This window comes from Schistocerca americana, chromosome 6 (genome assembly GCF_021461395.2).
Source record: "Schistocerca americana isolate TAMUIC-IGC-003095 chromosome 6, iqSchAmer2.1, whole genome shotgun sequence".
Lineage (NCBI taxonomy): Eukaryota > Metazoa > Arthropoda > Insecta > Orthoptera > Acrididae > Schistocerca > Schistocerca americana.
In genome coordinates, this window is record NC_060124.1 from 166,486,418 (window position 1) to 166,506,170 (window position 19,753).

The following is a 19,753-nucleotide window of genomic DNA, read 5'->3' on the forward strand; positions in this document are numbered from 1 at the left end:
GATTAGTGAACACAGGGTTGTCGTAACGGTACTGAATACTGTAACTTCCAAATCCTCCAATAATAAACGAAAAACATACCTATTCAAAAAAGCAGATAAAAATTCACTTTACCTATTTCTGAGAGACAATCTCCATTCCTTCCAAGTTAACAACGTACTAGTACCTATAGACCAGATGTGGCTTGAATTCAGAGAAATACTATCGACAGCAATTGAGAGATTTATAAGAAATAAATTAACAAACGACGGAGTTGATCCCCGTAGGTACACAAAATGGGCCAGAACACTGTAGCAGAAACAACGAAAAAAGCATGAGAAATTTAAACGAACGCAAAATCTTCACGACTGGTGATCATTTACAGCAACTCGATATTTAGCGCGGACTTAAATACGACATGCTTATAGTACACACATAAAAAAAAAAAACTTTTGCATCACCCCGGATCCCAGAACTCCTGAAGACAGACGTCGACTGTGGATATTGTATCACAGACACAGTCCCTTTGAGTGTTCAGAGATGTCACTAAACCCGCCCAAAGATGTAAACAACCATGTATGACCAGCGCCTATTAGATGGAGGGGGTTCAACAACCTATCAGTTCCAGTCATTCAACCAAGAAGGAGGTACAAGGCTCACGTTGTCTATAGTTCAACCATGCCTAGACGGTCAGTACTGCAGTTCAATCGCGTCTGCATTGTTACTTTGTGCCAGGAAGGGCTCTCAACAATCGATGTGTCCAGGCGTCTCGGAGTGAACCAAAGCGATGATGTTCGGGCATGGAGGAGATACAGAGAGACAGGAACTGTTGATGACATGCCTCGTTCAGGCCGTCCAAGGGCTACTACTGCAGTGGATGACCGCTACCTACGGATTATGGCTTGGAGGAACCCTGACACCATCGCCACCACGTTGAATAATGCTTTTCGTGCAGCCACAGGACGTCGTGTCATGACTCAAACTGTGCGCAATAGGCTGCATGATATGCAACTTCACTACTGACATCCATGGCGTTACAGTTGGAACTAACAACATGCCGAATGGACCGCTCAGAATTGGCATCACGTTGTCTTCACCTATGGGTGTCACGTATGCCTTCAACCAGACAATTGTCAGAGACGTGCTTGGAGGCAACCCCATCAGGCTGAACGCCTTAGACACACTGTACAGCGAGTGCAACAAGGTGGAGGTTCCCTGCTGTTTTGGGGTGGTATTATGTGGGGCCTAAGTTCGCCGCTGGTGGTCATGGAAGGCGTCGTAACGGCTGTAAAATACGTGAATGCCATCCTCCGGCCGATAGTGCAACCCGTGCCCCCATCGTGCACATCTTGTGAATGACGTCCTCCAGGATAACGACATCGCTCGACTAGAGTGGCCAGCATGTTCTCCAGAAATGACCCCTATCCAACATGGCTTTGATAGATTGAAAGGGCTGTTTATGGACGACGTGACCCACCAACCACTCTGAGGGATCTACGCCGAATCGCCGTTGAGGAGTGGGACAATATGAACCAACAGTGTCTTGATGAACGTGTGGGTAGTATGTCACGACGAATACAGTCATGCATCTATGCAAGAAGACGTGCTACTGGGTATTAGAGATATCGGTGTGTACAGCAATCTCGACCATCACCTCTGAAGGTCTCGCTGTATGGTGGTAAACAAGCAGTGTATGGCTTCATGAGCAATGAACGGGGCGGAAATGATGTTTATGTTGGTGTCTATTCCAGTTTTCTGTACGGGTTCCGGAACTCTCGGAGCCGAGGTGATGCAAAACTTTTTTTGATGTGTGTACAATAGTGGTAAAAGGAATCCGTTAAACTTCGGTTACACGATAAATCTGTCAGATCTAAAGCCCTCACATTTAACTAAATACCCAGGAGTTACAATCACAAACAACTTAAATTGGAAAGAATATATTGAAAATGTTGTGGGGAAGACTAACCAAAGACTGTGTTTAATGCTGAAAAACTTAGAAGATGCAACAGATCTGCTAAAGAGACTGCCTACACTACCATTGTCCGTCCTGTTTTGGAGTACTGCTGCGCGGTGTGAGACCCTTACCAGATAGGATTAACGTGGTACATCGAGAAATTTCAAAGAAGAGAAGTACGTTTTGTATTATCAACAAACAGGGTAGAGAGTGTCACTGACGCTATACAGGATTTGAGGTGGATATCATTAAAACAAAAGCGATTTTCACTGTTGCGGAATCTCCTCACGAAATTTCAATCACAAATTTTTCCTTCGTATGCAAAGATATTTTGTTGACACCGACCTACATAGAAAGAAACGATCACCATGATAAAATAAGTGAAATCAGAGCTCACACGGAAAGATATATGTGTTCGTTTCTTGCGCTCGCTGTTCTAGATTGGAATAATAGATAATTATTGTGAAGGTGATTCGATGAACCCTCTACCAGGCACTTAAATGTGATTTGTGAAGTATTCATATAAAGGGTCATTCAGGAAGGTATGCAGATATTTTAATATGTTATTCTAAAAGTAAAACTAAAGAAAAAATTTCATATAAACATAGGTCCGCAAATGTTTAGTTACAGAGTTACGGCTAATAAAAGATTTTGCCTGAAATTCAGCAACTTCCCTAATATGAAGCCATCACAAAACTGTACGAGGTTAAAGTAAAGCACAATTTCCGTTTAATTTGATGTTATTGGTCTTGTGAATCTAATAAAACATGTCCCAGACGTGTATCTGCAGTAATTTTCCAGAACATCCAGAGAAGCAAAGATTATTATGCATATAAATTTGTTTACTTTCCATTAAGAGTTTAGAAAACTTCACGTTATTGTTGGCGACCGTTAGTGTGTTGTTCCAGTGGTTTCCTAACCTTGAAACGAGTTAGTTTTCTGTAACGTTCAGTGAAAGAACATAATAACAACTGTGTATTTAAGTGGGACCACATAGTAACTGTTGTAGTTTGTAGATTATTTATGAAATAGGGATGTAAAAGCAGATTATCTGACACATTCATACAGTTTCAGCTAACATTATGATTATCACTATTTCAAAATTAAATTCTCTAAAACTTCTGCTGAACACTTTGTGCAATTGTCTGGAATTTAAAAAACAAATTGGGCCAAGTAGTTAATAAATTAAACATTTTACGAAATTACTTCTTTGCTTCGCTGGATTCTCTGAAAAACTACTGCAGATGCACGTCTGGGACATGTTTTATTAGATTCCCTAGATTAATAACAACAAAATAAATGGAAATCGTGCTTTACTATAACCTCTTACAGTTCTGCAATGGCTTCATAGTAGCGATGTTGCTAAATTACAGGCAAAATCTTTTACTAGGCATAACTCCGTAACCAAACAATTGCGGAACTATGTTTATATGAACTTTTTTCTTTAGTTTTACTTGTAGAATAACATATTAAAATATTTGCATATCTTCGTGAATCACCCTGCAGATGTAGAAGTGTTCCACTCTACATTCTACCTACCTGCACCACTGGCTCATTACACTTACAGCAGACTACTTGAAAACCCACACGTACTCGAACCGTAGAAGTCGCATTGTCAGCACAAGAATGCTAAACGAATATCTGTCTCCGAAAAAGTACCTGACCCCAGTATGTGTAGGACGCTTACAATAAAGCATCTTGGGACACTAATAGCAGAAGTTGTCATTTCAAAGGGTCAGCACAGACTCTCCAGGGCCTTAGTTTCAGTTACATTATACACTATGTGATGAAAAGTATCTGGACGCCCGTATGCAATGCGGAATCGCTAATTATGTTGCGAGAGGCAGATCCGCCTGTACAAACAGAGCCAGGGAACGTCTTGTTGTCAATAGAAAGGAGGTAATAGCAGAGTGAATTGGTCAAGAGAGCTCGGTGATTTCGAACGTGGACGTTCAAACCATTCTAATGCTGCCGAAGTCGACAGTCGGTGGCGTGACAGCGGTGGAAGAGAGAAGGAACGACCACGCCTAAACAAAGACCAGATACTTTTGAGAGCATTTCTCGTGGAGAGCAGAGGCCTGGCAGGAGAGTGCGTGGGTGCCGTTCATGTATAGATCAGGTACTATGAATTTAGAAGTGTCAAGTACTCAGCAGGTTGGGAATGGCCAGCCTAAACTTATTTACCATACGTAGTAACGTAGTAATACGGACTGCGAGAGAACTACTTAACTGTTTTACACTGAAGAGCCAAAAACACTGGTACGTCTGCCTAACATCGTGTAGGGCACCCGCGAGCCTCTTCTGAATAGCACGTTGGAAGATATCCCAGTTATGCTCAATATCGTTCACGTCTGGGGAGTTTCGTGGCCAGTAGAAGTGTTTAAACTCAGAAGAGCGTTCCAGGAGACACCCTGTAGCAACCTTGGACGTGTGGGGTGTCGCATTGTCCTGCTGGAATTGCTAAATTCCGTTGGAATGCACAATGGCCATCAGTGGATGCAGATGATCAGACAGGATGATTACGTACGTATCACCTGTCGGAGTCGTATCTAGACCTATCAGGGGTCCCATATCACTCCAACTGCACACGCCCCACACCGTTACAGAACCTCCACCAGCTTGAACAGTCCCCTGTTGACATGCGGGGTCCATGAATGCATGAGGTCGTCTCCATACCCGTACACGCCCATCTGCTCGATACCATTTGAAGCAAGACTCGGCCGACCAGGCAACGTGTTTCCAGTCTTCAACAGTCCAACGCCGGTGCAGAGGGGTCCAAGTGAGGCGAAAAGCTTTGTGTCGTGTAATCAGTCATCAAGGGTACACGAGTCGCCCTTCGACTCCGAAAGTCCATATCGATGATGTTTCGTTGAATGGTTTTTACACTAACAGTTGTTGATGGCCCAGCATTGAAATCTACAGCAATTTGCGGAAGGGTTGCACTTCTGTCATGTTGAATATTCTCTTCAGTCGTCGTTGGTCCCGTTCTTGCAGGATATTTATCCTGCCGCAGCGATGTCGGAGATTTGGTATTTTACCGGTTTCGTGATATTCACTGTACACTCGTGAAATGGTCGTACGGGAAAATCCCCACTTCATCACTATCTCGGAGATGCTGCGTCCCATCGCTCGTACGCCGACTATAACACCACATTGAAACTCACTTAAAACTTGATAACCTCCCATTGCAGCAGCAGTAACCGATCTAACAACTACACCAGACACTTGTTGTCTTATATAGTCGTTGCCGGCTGCAGCGCCGTATTATGCCTGTTTACAAATCTTTGTATTTCAATACGCATGTCTATATCAGTTTCTTTGGTGCTTCATTGTATTAGTTAATGTTTTCATTTACGTTATACAGCAAAACTCTTTAGTGTTCACAAAATCATTATAAGTGCCTACGTTAGAACGGGACAAGTCTCAAGTCGGGCTTTAAGTCAAAATTCAATAGGAAGATGTTGAGAAATTGTACTGCTAAGCTTCTCTGTTACTCTGAAAATGAAACAGCTTAATTTAAACCTTTGCAGGTCGTGCGTTTTTTCCATGGTTGGTTTAAATTCTTGTTTGCCGGGTATTGTCGGTGGCTGAAGCTGGTCAGCGATGATGCTCGAACAGCTAAATATGCTAAATGCTGAAAAATCGTAATGAATTTGGCATGGAAGGGTGTTTACAGTACTTAAATGACTCCAACAAATGCTGTATAACCATATACTGAAATATTTAACAGATTTACACACACGCACACACACACACACACACACACACACACACACACACACACACACACACGATTACTCTAACACATACAGTTCGACTTTTAACATCTAAAGAAAATTGAAGAGAGAGTTAAATCTGTAATGGCGCTCTTATTTTAATAGTGAAAAATTAACATAGCTTGATATATTATTATAATGCAACTGTAAGATACACTGTGTGATGAAAAGTATTGGAAACTCCCATAAACATACGTTTTTCATGTTAGGTGCATTGGACTGCCACCTACTGCCAAGTACTGCATATCAGCGACCTCAATAGTCATTAGACATCGCCAGATAGAAGAATGGAGCGCTCCGCGGAACTCACGGACTTCAAACGTCGTCAGGTGGTTGGGGGTCACTTGTATCATACGTCTGTACGCGACATTTCCACGTTCCTAAACATCCCTAGGTCCACTATTTTCGATGTGATAGTGAAGTGGAAACGTGAAGGGACACGTACAGCACAAAAGAGTACAGGCCGACCTCGTCTGTTGACTGACAGAGTACGCCGACAGTTGAAGAGGGTCGTAATGTGTAGTAGGCAGACATATATCCAGACCATCACATAGGAATTCCAAACTGCATCAGGTGAGAAAAGTTGGATTTCATGGTCGAACAGCTGCTGATAAGCCACACATCACAATGATAAACGCCAAACGCTTGGTGTAAGGAGCGTAAACATTGGGCGATTGAACAATGGAAAAACGTTATGTGGAGTGACGAATCACGGTACACAATGTGGCGATCCGGAGGGTGTGGGTATGGCGAATGCCCAGTGAACGTCATTTGCGAGCGTGTGCAGTGCCACCAGAAGAATTCGGAGGCGGTGGTGTTAAGGTGTGGTCGTGTTTTTCATGGAGGTGGCTCGCACCCCTTGTTGTTTTGCGTGGCACTATCACAGCACAGTCCTACACTGAGGTTTTAAAAATTTTCTTGCATTTCATTGCTAAAGAGCAATTCGGGGATGGTGACTGCATCTTTCAACACGATCGAGTACCTATTCATAATGCATGGCTTGTGGCGGAGTGGTTACACGACAATAACATCCCTGTAATGGACTGGCTTGGACAGAATCCTGACCTGAATCCTATAGAACACCTATGGGATGTTTTCGAACGCCGACTTCGTGCCAAGCCTCACTGACCGACATCGATACCTCTCCTCTGTGCAGCATTCGGTGAAAAATGCGCTGCCATTTCCCAAAAAACCTTCCAGGACCTCATTGAACATCTGCCTGCGAGAGTGGAAGATAACATCAAGGCTAAGGGTAGGCCAACACCATATTGAATTCCAGCATTACCGACGGAGGGCGCCACGAACTTGTCGGTCATTTTCAGCCAGATGTCCGGATACTTTGGCGACGTAGTGTATATCTGTTTTAACGTATAGTTATTCTTTGATGATTACATTAATTACAAAAAATATTTTTATAAATAAAATACATATTAGATATTACGTTTTGTGATGTTTGTTAGAAAAAGGTTTACATTTTTGCTTATTATTCATAATTTGTAAGGGCGTGTTATACCGGTTACCACAAAATAAAGTTGTTTGGAGTCGAGACTCCTTGTGCTCATTTTAAGTGAAGACCAGATACAGCTCAGGTACTAACGGGCAGAGACGGTTGAGCATTGTGGAGGGTCGTTGTAGAAAATCGTATGAAATCAGCGAAAGGAACCATTTGTAATTTCCAAGGTCCTACCGACAATCCAGCTGGCACAATGACTGTCCGTAGGGAGTTAAAAAGAATGGGGCAGAATGGTCGGGCAGCTCCTCATAAGACACACATTTCCGAAGCCAAAGCTAAGCGACGCTCGAGATGGTGCGAAGGGCGACGCCATTGGAGAGTGGATGACTGCAAACGAGTGATATCCGTAGTGACGAATCACGCTATACCAATATGGCAATCCTATGAAATGGTTTGGGTTTGGAGAATGCCTGGGGCACGTTATCTGTCATCATACAGGGTGACAATTATTGTAAAATATGAAAAAAACTTAAATTAGTTACTAACAACGACGTGCACACACTTTTTCAATATGTAAACGTCACTAGAGATATTCGAATTTAGGTTACGACATGATCGATACGCCTGCCATCATTGGCGATGATGTGGCACAGATAAGTAGCGAAATTCTTCATGACCTGCAGAAGTGTCGGGACATCGATGCTGTCGATGACCTCCTGAATGGGTGTTTTCAGCTCAGCAATGGTTTTGGGGTTATTGCTGTACCAGTTGTCTTTAATATACCTCACAAAAAGGAATCGCATGTGCTCAGATCCGAAAAATGTGGCGGCCAATCGAGGCCCATGCCAGCGGTCCCTGGGTACCCCAGAGCCAAAATGCGGTCCCCAAAGTGCTCCTCGAGGACATCACACACTTTCTCGCTTCCATGGGGTCGAGCCCGTCTTGCATGAACCACATCTTGTCGAAATCAGTGTCACTTTGGATAATGGAGATGAAAACACCTTCGAAAACATTCACGCACCGTTCGATAGTCACCGTGCCATCAAGCAATATCGGACCGATTATTCCGTGACTGGAGATCGCACACCACACAGTCTCCCGTTGAGGGCGGAGAGACTTCTCGATCGCGAAATGCGTATTCTCAGTCCCCCAAATACAGCAATTTTGTTTACTGACGAACCCACGAAAGTGGGCTTCGTCGCTAAGCTAATGCGCATTTGATCATTTGTCTGTATGTGTAGACGCACTTTATTATAGTTCATTGTATTGTAATTTATAATTAAAAATATATAATGTGAATAGTTTCGATGTGAAATGTCTCAATATATTGTCATGTAGAAGATGTAATTAGATGAATGACGAACGCTAACTTCACTTAACGAAGATTTATTCAGCACTTCCACATACAAGAGTGCGGAGCGAACTCGGGTTTCTCGCCACGTAAACGGCGGCTCTGTCGTGGCCTTGATGGGAGCCACAATGTCGTCGATAATGTGCGCCTGGTATTGTACCTTGTGACAGTGCAAATTATCGACGACACAGTGGCTCCCATCAGGCCAAGACAGAGCTGCCGTTTACGTGGCGAGAAACTCTAGTTCGCTGCGCGCTCTTGTATGTGCAAGTGCTGAATAAATCTTCGTTAAGTGAAGTTAGTGTTCGTCGTTCATCTAATTACATCTTCTGCGTGACATTCTTTTTTGGATACTTCTAGAATGTACTCGAACCGACTATAGAAATTAAAATGGTACGGTCTACGGTAATTTTTAACTCACGACCCTCCATTCAACAGTTTAGTATCATAACCACTACACCACGGCATTACTCAGCTTCTCGTACGACAATATTAAGAAGTACGACATTTAAAAAAAGCAGTGGATATTTGCTTGTTTCTGAGGAATTGTAATTATTAGCACAAAACCTGGTTTATGTGGCGTTGTCAGCCACGGTAATGTGTGAAAAAATGTTTAAAGTAATAAGTTTCTCTTTAGCTTATTAAAAACTAGCTGACCCGGCGAACTCTGTTCCGCCTTAAAGCCAATAAATAATCAAATTTTGGATGTTAAGTTCAATTTTTTATTAGGAAATACAAATAAAAAATTAAATATTTTAATGATTCTTTATTCTTTATGTTTTTTGGTGGATAGCTTCCACTCTTCAGTTAAGTACCTTGTGATACACGACATTTTTTGTTTTATTATCAGGCGCAAGAACAAACAACGCAGATGGTCTTCCGACCCGTGAACATGCCACATATAAACGACCGTGTGAAAAACATGGATATTCCAGATTTAAATCACAAACTTTCAAGGATTGGCCTTGTGATTTGTTAATGGTCATGGTGAATGCAAGACGGATAGGAAATTGAAGTCTTTTGAACTCAAACGGCATATCGGTTGGTATCATCGGAATCCTCGGAATGAGAACTTCCTCACCTTCGAATTTTCCTTTGAGTATCGTCGCGCAGATTATTGCATATGGATCACGATACCGCAACCGCGCTAGCGATCTATCGATGAAACAACATACATTTTAGGAAGAGTGGTCCAATTTTTGGACTTTAATGACTAATAGATCTATTACCTGCTACCTAACAGTTCAAGGTCGATTCTACTGCTAAACAGTAGCCAAAAATAGCATAACTAAAGCTAATGGTTCATTGTTCCAAACCAGTTCTTTAAGGCTAATTCAACTGCTAGAAAGCGAGAAATATAATATTCGCTGTAATTTCAGAAATCTGCTCTTGTGAGTGAGAAGCACGAAGTCGAGCCATACTAACGCGGCGCTCTTCACGGGCAATTTGTTGTTCTTCTTCAGTCCTTTCATTCGCAATGTTTTGTATCCTTCTTGCATTACGGCTTTGTCGAGAAATATTCGATCGTATTGGTCGCGGCATTGTTAATGATGATTCAAAGAAAATACAAATTATTTCTTTAAATTTTTAATTGATGATATATACTGATACTGAACCATAGACGTTTAGCTGTCATTTGCGTTTTGTTATTCCACGTCAGATGCGTTTTTGTTATACCACGTTTTATAGTGACGTTTAGCTGACATTTGCGTTTTGTTATTCCATGCCAGATGCGTTATTGTTATACCACGTTTTATAACGGTCGAACGGGATAAAAAGTATCTTATGTTCGTCTCCTGGTTCTAAGCTACCTCTTCACCAATTTTCAGCCAAATCGGTCCAGCCGTTCTTGAGTTATAAATAGTGTAACTAACACGACTTTCTTTTATATATATAGATTAATTCTAAACTGAATGCAGTTATTTGACTTGTTATTTAAATAGCAATCACCAGTCAATTTTTCATGTCCTATGTTCGTAAATGATTAATTGTCATTTTAGCACGAATGTTCACAGAAATCATCGACGGTTCCGCGGGACGAAGGAACCTGAAAGAAGTTGTCGTAATGAGCAAACTATTATTTGTCACTGAACGGTAATTCGTTGTACTTTATTTCCAAACGTTGGTCCCTTCGGTAATCTTGTTGAAATCCGGGGATCAGAAGCTATCCGGCGAAAATTTGACTACAATCTCCATTTTTGTTTCCCAGAAAAGTGTATCAAAATTATTGATCGCTTGTTTCAAGTATCCGATACTTCATTGTAAGGAACAAGGTGCGCTTATGTCGAAATCCGGCGTACTCGCACAATGCTAAATAAACGACGTCTTCTATAACATCAGGCACTATAAAAATGGTTGAAATGGCTCTGAGCACTATGGGACTCAACTGCTGAGGTCATTAGTCCCCTAGAACTTAGAACTAGTTAAACCTAACTAACCTAAGGACATCACAAACATCCATGCCCGAGGCAGGATTCGAACCTGCGACCGTAGCGGTCTTGCGGTTCCAGACTGCAGCGCCTTTAATCGCACGGCCACTTCGGCCGGCTCAGGCACTATAGTTAACAGCAAAAAACTCTCTCCACTTCCCCCCATTGAAAACATTTATAATAATACATTATCTTGTTCTTGCCAGTCTCTAGTTTATAATCTCCGTATTTCACTCATCATCAGCTATTTCAAATAAGGAAACTCATCTACTACTTTTAGCGTTTCATTTTCGAATCTAATTTCCTCAGCATCGCCCTGTTTAATTCCGCTACATACCATTGCACTTGTTTTACTTTTGTTGATACTAACTTTGTAACCTCTATTCAAGACACTATTGATTCCTTTCTAATCTGATCTTCTAATTCCTTTACCTTTTCTGGCAAAATTGCAGATCTCTATGTTTTTATTTCTCCTTGCTGAACTTCGATTCCCTTTTCCAAATATCTCCTTGGTTTCCTTTACTGTTTACTCAAGGTACAGACTTAATAATATTGGGGATAGGCTATAACCCTGTCTAACTACCTTTGTAATTACGTTTTCTCTTTCACATTCTTCGACCCGTATAACTGCAGCCTGTTTTTTGTACTTTTTGAACTCCCTATTTTATCCCTCCTTCCATCAGAATTTCAAATAATGTAATCCAGTCAATAACGTCAAGATATTTCTCTAAGTCTACAGGTGATGTAAACGTAGGTTTGCCTCGCTTCATACTAGATGACGTGACAAAAGTCATGGGATATCGATATGGAGATGTACAGATGGAGGTGGTGTAGCGTACAGAAGCTGTAAAGCGGCAGTGCATCGGCAGAGCTCTGCTTTCTCCTCAGGTGATTCATGTGAAAAGGTTTCAGACGTGATTGTGGCACACGATGGGAATCAACAGACTCTGAATACGGAATGGTAGTTAGAGCTAGATGCATGCGACATTCTTTTTGCGAAATCGTTTGGAAATTCAGTATTCCGAGATGTACACTGTCAAGGATGTGCAGGGAATAATAAATTTGAGGCATTACGTCTCACCATGAACAATGCAGTGGCCGACAGCTTTCACTTGGCGACCGAGAGCAGAGACGCTTGCGTAGAGTTGTCTATGCTAACAGACAAATAACACCGCACGAAATAACCGCAGAAATTCATGAGGGACCCACGACTAAGGTATGCCTTAGGACAGTTCGGGGAAGTCTAGTGCTAATGGACCGTGGCAGGAGGAGACCGACACGAGTGCCTTTGCTAACAGCACAACGTCGCCTGCAGAACCTCTCCAGGGCTAGTCACCATATCAGTTGGACCCTAGACAACTGGAAAACCCTGGCCTGGTCAGATGAGTCCCGATTTCAGTTGGTAAGAACTGATGGCAGGGTTCGAGTGTGGAGCAGACCCCTCGAGGCCATGGACCCAACTTGTCAACAAGGTACTGTGCAACATGTTGTGGGCTGTGATTACATGGAATGGATGGGTCCTCAGATCCATGCGAACCGATCACTGACAGGAAATGCTTGTATTAGGCTACTTGGAGAACATTTGCAGCCATTAATGGACTTCATGTTTCCAAAAAAAACAACGCCACCGAGCCACAAATGTTCGTGATTGGTCTTAAGAACATTCTGGACAGTTCGAGCGACTGATTTGGCCAACATTAATCTCATGGAACATTTACAGGACACAATCGAGAGGTCAGTTTGTGCAAAAATCCTGCACCAGCAACACTTTCGTAATTCTGGATGACTACAGAGGCAGCATGGCTCAGTATTCCTGTAGGGGACTTCCACCGACTTGTTGAGTCCATGCCACGCCAGATGCTGCGTTATTCCGGGAGAAAGGCGGTCCGACACGATATTAGGTGGTATACCATGGCTTTTGTCGCCTTGACGTAACCGTACATCTGCCGTTCTGCGTCGTATGTTTTAAGATCGTGTTAGGGTCAGTAGTGATTTCGAAATGCTACATTTCTGAACAACCAAAACTGATCTTTCCCGAGGTCAACTTCTACTAAATTTTCCATTTGGCTCTACATGATTCTTCTTCTTCAGTAGCGCTACAGCCCTTGGTGAACCTTGACTTCTTCAACAATCTTTCCTGGACACTTCTCGGTTATGTGCTGCTCTTTTCCACCCCAGACTCCCATATTGGAGATATCCCTTATTACCTCGTCGATTTCTTCTAGGTCTCCCTTTTCCCCTAACTGAATGGATCATACCTTTCATCATTTTTTTTAATTCTATTCTCTGCCATTCTCTCCAAGTGTCCTAGCCATCGTATTCGCTGTGATTTCACAAATTTTACCATGTCCCTGCCTTGTATTAACTCTTGTAATTCGTCATTGTAGCGTATTCTCCAGCCTTCTTCCTCCTTTACTGGCCCATAGATTTTGCGTAGTATTTTTCGCTCAATGCTTCTTAGTGCATTTTTATCGTGTTCTGTCAACGTCCATACCTCTGAGCCGTATGTGATAACTGGGCGGACTAGGGAATTATATATTAGCAATTCGGTTTATTTTGTAACAAGGCTGTTTTTGAAAAGCTGCATATTTGCAAAGTAAGCTCTGTTTCCTGCCTGTATTCTTTCCCTTATAGTCTTTCCAATACTGTTGTCATTTGTTATTAGGGCTCCCAAGTAGTTAAAAGAGGACACTCCATTGAAGGATTTCCCATTGATGTCCTGGTTTTTAGGGGTTCTTCTGGCCTCGGATTGTGACATTACCATATATTTTGTTTTGTTTTCATTTACTATGAGGCCAATTTTTATAGCTTCTGTTTCCATTGTCCGGTATGTTTCTAGGAGTGTATTGGTGTTTCTTCCTACTTTAGCAATGTCAACGGTGTATGCACATATCTGGCTAGTTTTCATAAATATGGTGCCTCTTTTGTTGATTTTATTTACTACACTATGCAGGGCTATATTGAATAGGACAGTGGAGAGAATATCCCCTTGCTTCACACCTTTATTAAAGTCAAAGCTTTCACTTGTTCTGCTAAGGACCTGTTGTGTACACAGTTCCGCGTAGTCAGCGCGTACATAATTTTCCCAATAGAGCGCGCCCCGCTAAGCACAACAGCGCAGGCGCAGCGCTCGTCCGTCTCCGCACTACGAGATGGCGCTGTCATAAAGACGGACCAAATTCTGCTTCCGCCGATCCGCGTATTAATATGTCACGCAGCCAATGAGATTGCTGCTAACGTAGAACCTTTTCTCCTCGCAAATCACACTCGCGCAGTGATACATGAACGCGCGAGGTATTATAACGAGTGTACAGACCTCCGATTAGTCAGTCTGCAATAGTCTGCACCAGTCTACATTTGTCTGTAACAGTCTATAGTCAAGTTTCATTCTGCGCCTAATAAGATTATCATATTCCTGTACATAGCCATGAAGATAAATGTATAGACACTTTGTCAAGTGTCAGAGATATATGAGAATAACATTAACGTACCAAGACCAAAGGAACTTCAGATTGTCAATTGTAAACAGCATCCAGAATCAAGTTACGTATATCTATGATTTTCATTATTTTAATAAATGTGTGTGAAAATTAATCAAGTTCTGTTTAAAGTTGGTCACCGTCAATCTGCTACTCTAAGCGTGCAAGTGGCATTTCTATCGTCTGACCTAACGGCAGAAGATAAACACGCCACGATAAGACCACGAGACATATTGCTGACACTCGCCTACTTCGTTAGAGCGACAAGTCAAATAATCTGATGGTGTGTGTACCGAAGGTCTTACAGTACGCACACCACAGGACCTTTACTTTTGCTTTTGTCTCTGTCATTGTCATTCTGATTAGTCATATTAATTTAGCACGTATACCAACTTCTTTCAGTACTCTGTATAGTTCTTGTCGATTTATGCTGTCAAAGGCTTGTTTGAAATCGATGAATAGGAAATGCAGATCTATATCATATTCATAGAACTTTTTCATCATTTGTCTTATCACAAATATTTGATCAGTTGTTCCTCTGCCTGGTCGAAAGCCACACTGATATTCCCCTAGTATGCCTTCTGCACACTTCTGTATACCTTTCGTTTAATATACTTGTCAAGTGGTTGGGAAGGGAGTGAGACAGGGTTGTAGCCTGTCCCCGATGTTGTTCAATCTGTATATTGAGCAAGCAGTAAAGGAAACAAAAGAAAAATTTGGAGTAGGTATTAAAGTCCATGGAGAAGAAATAAAAACGTTGAGGTTTGCCGATGACATTGTAATTCTCTCAGAGACAGCAAAGGACTTGGAAGAGCAGTTGAACGGAATGGACAGTGTCTTGAAAGGAGGATATAAGATGAACATCAACAAAAGCAAAACGAGGATAATGGAATGTAGTCGAATTAAATCATGTGATGCTCCGGGAATTAGATTAGGAAATGAGACACTTAAAGTAGTAAAGGAGTTTTGCTATTTGGGGAGCAAAATAACTGATGATGGTCGAAGTAGACAGGATATAAAATGTAGACTGGCAATGGCAAGGAAAGCGTTTCTGAAGAAGAGAAATTTGTTAACATCGAGTATAGATTTAAGTGTCAGGAAGTCGTTTCTGAAAGTATTTGTTTGGAGTCTAGCCATGTATGGAAGTGAAACATGGACGATAAATAGTCTGGACAAGAAGAGAATAGAAGCTTTCGAAATGTGGTGCTACAGAAGAATGCTGAAGATTAGATGGTTAGATCACATAACTGTTGAGGTGGTACTGAATAGAATTGGGGAGAAGAGCAGTTTGTGGCACAACTTGACAAGGAGAAGGGACCGGTTGGTAGGACATGTTCTGAGGCATCAAGGGATCACAAATTTAGCATTGGAGGGTAAAAATCGTAGAGGGAGACCAAGAGATGAATACACTAAACAGATGCAGAAGGATGTAGGTTGCAGTAAGTACTGGGAGATTAAGAAGCTTGCACAGGATAGAACAGCATGGAGAGCTGCATCAAACCAGTCTCAGGACTGAAGACAAGAACAACAACAACTTGTGAAGATCTTATGAGCTGTACTTAGGAGTGTTACACCTCTATAGTTTTCACATGCTGTTCTGCCCCTTTCTTATAAATGGGGACTATTATTCCAATTTTCCAATGAATTTTCCAATCTACATGATTGGTGACAGGATTTAGCAACCAAGAATTATGAAACTGATAGTACGCTAACTTTCACATCTGTTCAAAGTGCAACTCGTGCTGTACGGAGTACCAAACGCCAGAAGGCAGTGGTAGGTAGAGAGAGAGACGGATACTCGCCCCCAGGACGCCGGTGAGCACGCGTGCGGCGATGAGCCAGCCGACGCCTGCCTCGGCCGCGAGCGGGCAGAGGGCGGTGAAGACGGCCGCGCCCAGTGACGTCACGCCCACCACGAGGCGAGCGCCCATGAACTCGGACAGCATGCCGCCGGGGAAGGGCCCCACCACCGCGCCGTAGAAGTACGCCGCCAGGACGTGGCCCTGTATCGCCTGCGACCAATTGTACCGCGGCCCGTACTGCAACACGGCGCGGGAGGCGCTCTGCTTCACGTCGTGCTCACAGCGATAAAAGCATGCCATTTAGGGGTTTACCATCTGTGCGTAGAGGCTATCTGGCAAGTGTACTGACAAGACACGAAGTGACTGGGACGTGGGAAGCACAGAACTGCGAGTCTACATCTACATCTACATCTACATTCATACTCCGCAAGCCACCTGACGGTGTGTGGCGGAGGGTACCTCGAGCACCTCTATCGGTTCTCCCTTCTATTCCAGTCTCGTATTGTTCGTGGAAATAAAGATTGTCGGTATGCCTCTGTGTGGGCTCTAATCTCTCTGATTTTATCCTCATGGTCTCTTCGCGAGATATACGTAGGAGAGAGCAATATACTGCTTGACTCAAATGGTTCAAATGGCTCTGAGCACTATGGGACTCAACTTCTGAGGTCATTAGTCCCCTAGAACTTAGAACTAATTAAACCTAACTAACCTAAGGACATCACAAACATCCATGCCCGAGGCAGGATTCGAACCTGCGACCGTAGCGGTCTTGCGGTTCCACACTGCAGCGCCTTTAACCGCACGGCCACTTCGGCCGGCATACTGCTTGACTCCTCGGTGAAGGTATGTTCTCGAAACTTCAACAAAAGCCCGTACCGAGCTACTGAGCGTCTCTCCTCCAGAGTCTTCCACTGGAGTTTATCTATCATCTCCGTAACGCTTTCCCGATTACTAAATGATCCCGTAACGAAGCGCGCTGCTCTCCGTTGGATCTTCTCTATCTCTTCTATCAACCCTATCTGGTACGGATCCCACACTGCTGACAAGGGAACCTCCCCATCGCATCCCCTCAGATTTAGTTATAAATAGGCACAGTTGATAGGCCTTGAAAACTGAACACAGATCAATCGAGAAAACAGGAAAAAGTTGTGTGGAACTACGAAAAAAATGAGCAAAATATACAGACTAAGTAGTCCACGTGCAGGATAGGCAACATCAAGGTTAGTATGAGCTCAGGGGCGCCGTGGTCCCGTGGTTAGTGTGAGCAGCTGCGGAACAAGAGGTCCTTGGTTCAAGTCTTCCCTCGAGTGAAAGGTTTACTTTCTTTACTTTCGCAAAGTTATGATCTGTCCGTTCGTTCATTGACGTCTCTGTTCACTGTAATAAGTTTAGTGTTTGTGTATTGCGACCGCAACGCAAGACCGTGCGGTTAGTAGACGAAAGGACGTGCCTCTCCAATGGGAACCGAAAACATTTGATCGCAAGGCCATAGGTCAACCGATTACTCCACAGGAAAACACGTTTGATATACTCTATACGACACTGGTGACGGCATGTGCGTCACATGACAGGAATATGTTGTCGACCCACCTAACATGTACACTTGGCGAATGGGTAAAACGATTCTTCTACCTTGCCCGATTTAGGTTTCCGTGTGAATGTGATATTCATTCCCAAAAAGGTGATGAAAACGTACGAGTTTGTCACATAAACTGCAACAAATGAATGGAACAGTTTCACAATTGCACAGTTTTCCCTGTGCTCTGTAAAAACATGTTTTTAACGTTTTCAAATTTTTCCGTGTGTAGACTGTCGAATTTTGCATATGTCCAAGCAAATCTGAACATGTCCTGGAATTTTGGAGAGCGAATTTGATTATGTGTGAGCGCCTGAACTTTGATAATTGTTTGAAAATAAAAAAATTAAACTTTCCACTCGAGGGAAGACTTGAACCAGAGACCTCTCGTTCCGCAACTGCTCACGCTAACCACGGGACCACGACGCTCCTGAGCTCACACTCTCCTTCATGTTGCCTATCTTACGCATAGACTACTCAGACTGTACATTTTGCTTATTTTTTCATAGTTCCACATAACTTCTTCCTGTTTTCTCGATTGATCTGTGTTCAGTTTTTCAAGGCCTATCCACTGTGCACTCTTACAACAAAATCTGAGGGGGGTGCGATGGGGAGGTTCCCTTGTGAGCAGTATTCAAGCAGTGGGCGAACAAGCGTACTGTAACCTACTTCCTTTATTTTAGGATTGCATTTCCTTAGCATTCTTCCAATGAATCTCAGTCTGGCATCTGCTTTACCGACGATTAATTTTATATGGTCATTCCATTTTAGATCACTCCTAATGCGTACTCCCATATAATTTATGGAATGAACTGCTTCCAGTTGCTGACCTGCTATATTGTAGCTAAATGATAAAGGATCTTTCTTTCTATGTATTCGCAACACATTACACTTGTCTACATTGAGATTCAGTTGCCATTCCCTGCACCACGCGTCATTCGTTGCAGATCCTCCTGCATTTCAGTACAATTTTCCATTGTTACAACCTCTCGAAGTACTAAGCATCATCTGCAAAAAGCTTCAGTGAACTTCCGATGTTATCCACAAGGTCATTTATGTATATTGTGAATAGCAACGGTCCTACGAAACTCCCCTGCGGCACACCTGAAATCACTCTTACTTCGGAAGACTTCTCTCCATTGAGAATGACATGCTGCGTTCTGTTATCTAGGAACTCTTCAATCTAATCACAGAATTGGTCTGATAGTCCGTGGGATTTTACCGAGCACCCGTGAGAGACTTCACCTAAATTATGTATCGGGTGATCAAAAAGTCAGTATAAATTTGAAAACTTAATAAACCACGGAATAATGTAGACAGAGAGGTAAAAATTTACACACACGCTTGGAATGACATGGGGTTTTATTAAAACCAAAATGCAGGATGGCGTTCCACCCCATATTGCTAGACGCCTGAAAGATCTCTTGCGCGCAGGGTTTGGTGATGAGCGTATGCTCAGCCGCCACTTTCGTCATGCTTGGTCTCCCGGGTCCCCAGACCTCAGTCTGTGCGATTACTGGCTTTGGGGGTACCTGAAGTCGCATGTGCATCGTGATCGACTGACATCTCTAGGGATGCTGAAAGACAACATCCGACGCCAGTGCCTCACCATAACTCCGGACGTGCTTTACATTGCTGTTCACAACATTATTCCTCGACTACAGCTATTGTTGAGGAATGATGGTGGACATATTGAGCATTTCCTGTAAAGACCATCATCTTTGCTTTGTCTTACTTTGTTATGCTAATTATTGCTATTCTGATCAGATGAAGCGCCATCTGTCGGACATTTTTTGAACTTTTGTATTTTTTTGGTTCTAATAAAACCTCATGTCATTCCAAGCATGTGTGTCAATTTGTACCTCTCTATCTACATTATTCCGTGATTTATTCAGTTTTCAAATTTATACTGACTTTTTGATCACCCGGTACTTACACTAACGTGATAAAGGTCAT

The 19,753-nt window shown here is 42.7% G+C and overlaps 1 protein-coding gene across 1 annotated transcript in view; it reads right to left on the bottom strand.

Moving 5' to 3' along the window:
- Nucleotides 1-16,521, bottom strand: part of LOC124620032 (sialin-like) — a 151,831-nt gene extending 135,310 nt beyond the window's left edge. The window contains exon 1 of the mRNA XM_047146697.1: nucleotides 16,222-16,521. Coding sequence (XP_047002653.1) covers nucleotides 16,222-16,521 — 300 coding nt within the window. The remainder of the gene's footprint in view (nucleotides 1-16,221) is intronic.
- Between the last annotated feature and the right edge of the window lie 3,232 nt (nucleotides 16,522-19,753).